Source organism: Propithecus coquereli, unplaced genomic scaffold, assembly GCF_000956105.1.
Source record: "Propithecus coquereli isolate 6110/MARCELLA unplaced genomic scaffold, Pcoq_1.0 Scaffold56, whole genome shotgun sequence".
Taxonomy (NCBI): Eukaryota; Metazoa; Chordata; class Mammalia; order Primates; family Indriidae; genus Propithecus; species Propithecus coquereli.
The window spans coordinates 6,740,685-6,743,359 of record NW_012151507.1 but is presented as its reverse complement, the minus strand read 5'-3'; the positions used below and the strand labels follow the sequence as shown (position 1 = coordinate 6,743,359).

Genomic DNA, 2,675 nt, shown 5'->3' with positions numbered 1-2,675 from the left:
CACTTGTCACCTTTTATTACACTTACTTTGTGTATGTCATATTTTCTCCCTTGAAATAGTAAGTTGTTGAGGGCAGGAAGTAAATCTGATTCTTTTTTATAATTTACATAGTACCTACACAGCCCTTAGTATATTAATAAGCTTTTGGTAAGTATTACTGAGTAAATGAATTCTGTCTAAATGTCAGTGCCTGATTTTTGAAGTCCTCATAACCCGGCTCCAATGATCTAATTGTATTTCTCACTTCTCCCCTGCAGGGATACTTGTTTAGGCAGGTGGGTCACTTTAACACTCTTTCAATCTTTTCCTAATGAATTTAGCTTACATCAATCTCTTTCTTCTCCTGTTCCTATTGAATTTACTATTTATATCACACCCTTTGCATTTTAGTGTATACTCAGTGTATTTATGCATACACGATAATAACTTTATTGATTGACTGAAGTATTTTACAGTTGTTTTCAAGTAGTTAAGTGTGTTCATTTCATCTATATTGTCAATTGCCTGAGCAAATAAATAAATACTGATTTGTTTGAGTAGATTTTTATTTCTTTTTTTTTTTTAAATCTTAGGTATTTTTGGAGTTAATGGAGTCAGAAGGACCCCCAGAGTCAGTGAGTTCAGAAAAATCAATATTTTTCTCACAGCAAGAAGAAGAAGAAGATGAAGAAGAAGCAGCCCAAGAACCAGAGAAAACAGTGGCCACGAACCCTCTCTTACAACCTGCTGTCACAGGAGACGTGGAAGGTTTGCGGAAGATTTTCGAGGACCCTGAGAGTCCTCACCACCAACAGGCCATGCAGCTACTCTTGGAAGAAGACATCGTTGGGAGAAATTTGTTATATGCAGCTTGCATGGCTGGGCAAAGTGATGTGATTAGAGCTTTGGCAAAATATGGTGTGAATCTGAATGAAAAAACCACCAGAGGTATTTTTCTTTTTTCTCTCATTAGTATTACTTATCAATACCTAAAGATGCCATGTACAATCTTTTAGGCTGGATAAATTTGATGTGCCTGCTTCATACTTTACATATATTATTTATGTACATATGGACATATGTGTGGGTACATATAAATACATCAATGTTGATATTGTATGGCATAGTATTTTAGAACACAGACTTCACTATTTATTAACTATGTGACTTGACAAGTTACTTGATTTTTTTTGTCTCTTTTTTCATCTGCAAAATGGGGATGATAATTGTATTTTTCCTTAGGGTGTTATGAGAATTAAATAAGATAATAAATATAAATATTACAGTGCTTAGCACATAGTAAATTGGTATGTAGTAAGTGCTCAATAATATTGATTATCTCTTTGTTTTGAAGATTTATTAGCTTTTAACAATCATTATCTAATTAGCTTTTTAAATTTAGTATTTTTTTTCAGATTACAAATATAATACATGATCATAGTAGAAAATTAAAAAAAATAATCTTCAGGAAATAAAGAAGATACATTCTCTTCATGCTTACATGGAACATTTAAAAATACTGACCTTATGTTGGGCCATAATGGAAGTCTCAACAAATATCAAAGAATCTGTAGCATGCAACCTTTGGTCTGTGACCACAACAAAATAAAATTAGGAAATAGTAACAAAAATATAACTGAAAATCCTCTATAATTTTGAAAACAAGAGCTTACTTTAAAATCATCTTTTGGTTACAGAAGATATAATAGAAATTAAGAAATGTTTAAGTGGCAATAGTATCATTGTGTGTCAGAATCTGTGGGATACAACTAAAATTTAATTCTAGTTTAATGCATTTATTAGAATATAAGAAACATTAAAAATCAGTAAGCAAAGCATTTTACTTAAGAAGTTAGAAAAATAACAACTGAGTGACCAAAGAAAGTAGAGGAAAAATAATAGAGTAAAATAATGACATTGAAAATAAAGGAACAATACAGAGAATCAACAATACCAAAATCTGGTTCAGTGAAAAAGACAGCATTGAGAAACCTTTGTTAATATTGATCAGAGAGAGAGAGACAGAGAGCACAAATAATATTTGGAATTGAAAAAAATGGAATATTAACACAGAAAAAAACTAAGATTAAAAACATTATTAGAAAACATGAATAACTTCATGGCAGTACATTTGAAAATGTAGATGAAGTAGACAAATTTCCAGTGAAATATAAATTACCAAAATCGATTCAAGACAAAAATAGAATTCTTGACTAGATCAGTGGTTATTAAAGAAATCAAAGAAGTAATCAAAATCTGCCTCCCTAACCTCCTTTTCCCCACCAAATTCCAGATTCAAATGTTTTTAAAGGTAAGGTTTACTAAATGTTTGGAGAAAAGGTAATCTCTAGTTTGTAGAAGTGTTCTAGAGAGAGTTGGAAAGCTGTTCACCTTATTTTATGAGAGAGATAACTTTTGTAGAGAAATTGGTTTAAAGACAATACTAGAAAGGAAATTTATAGGCTGATCACATTTAGTAGCATAGATGGAAGGATCCTAAATAAACAAGCGAATCTAAATTGAATCTAAATAACAAGTTGAATCTAAGATGTATTAAAAAATTTATTGGCGATTAGATTTTAAGTGTTCTCACTACAAAAAAACAAGTCTGTGAGGTAATGCATATTTTAATTAGCTCAATTAGCCATTCCACAATGCATACATATTTCAAAACATTATGCATGATAAATATATGA

At 30.8% G+C, this 2,675-nt stretch overlaps 1 protein-coding gene across 1 annotated transcript in view; it reads left to right on the top strand.

Annotated features, from left to right (window-relative positions):
* The first annotated feature begins 572 nt into the window (after window positions 1–572).
* The window catches only part of ANKRD45 (ankyrin repeat domain 45), a 40,504-nt gene continuing 38,401 nt past the window's right edge, over window positions 573–2,675 (top strand). Inside the window, exon 1 of the mRNA XM_012657750.1 lies at window positions 573–927. Coding sequence (XP_012513204.1) covers window positions 588–927 — 340 coding nt within the window. The 5' untranslated portion in view covers window positions 573–587. The remainder of the gene's footprint in view (window positions 928–2,675) is intronic.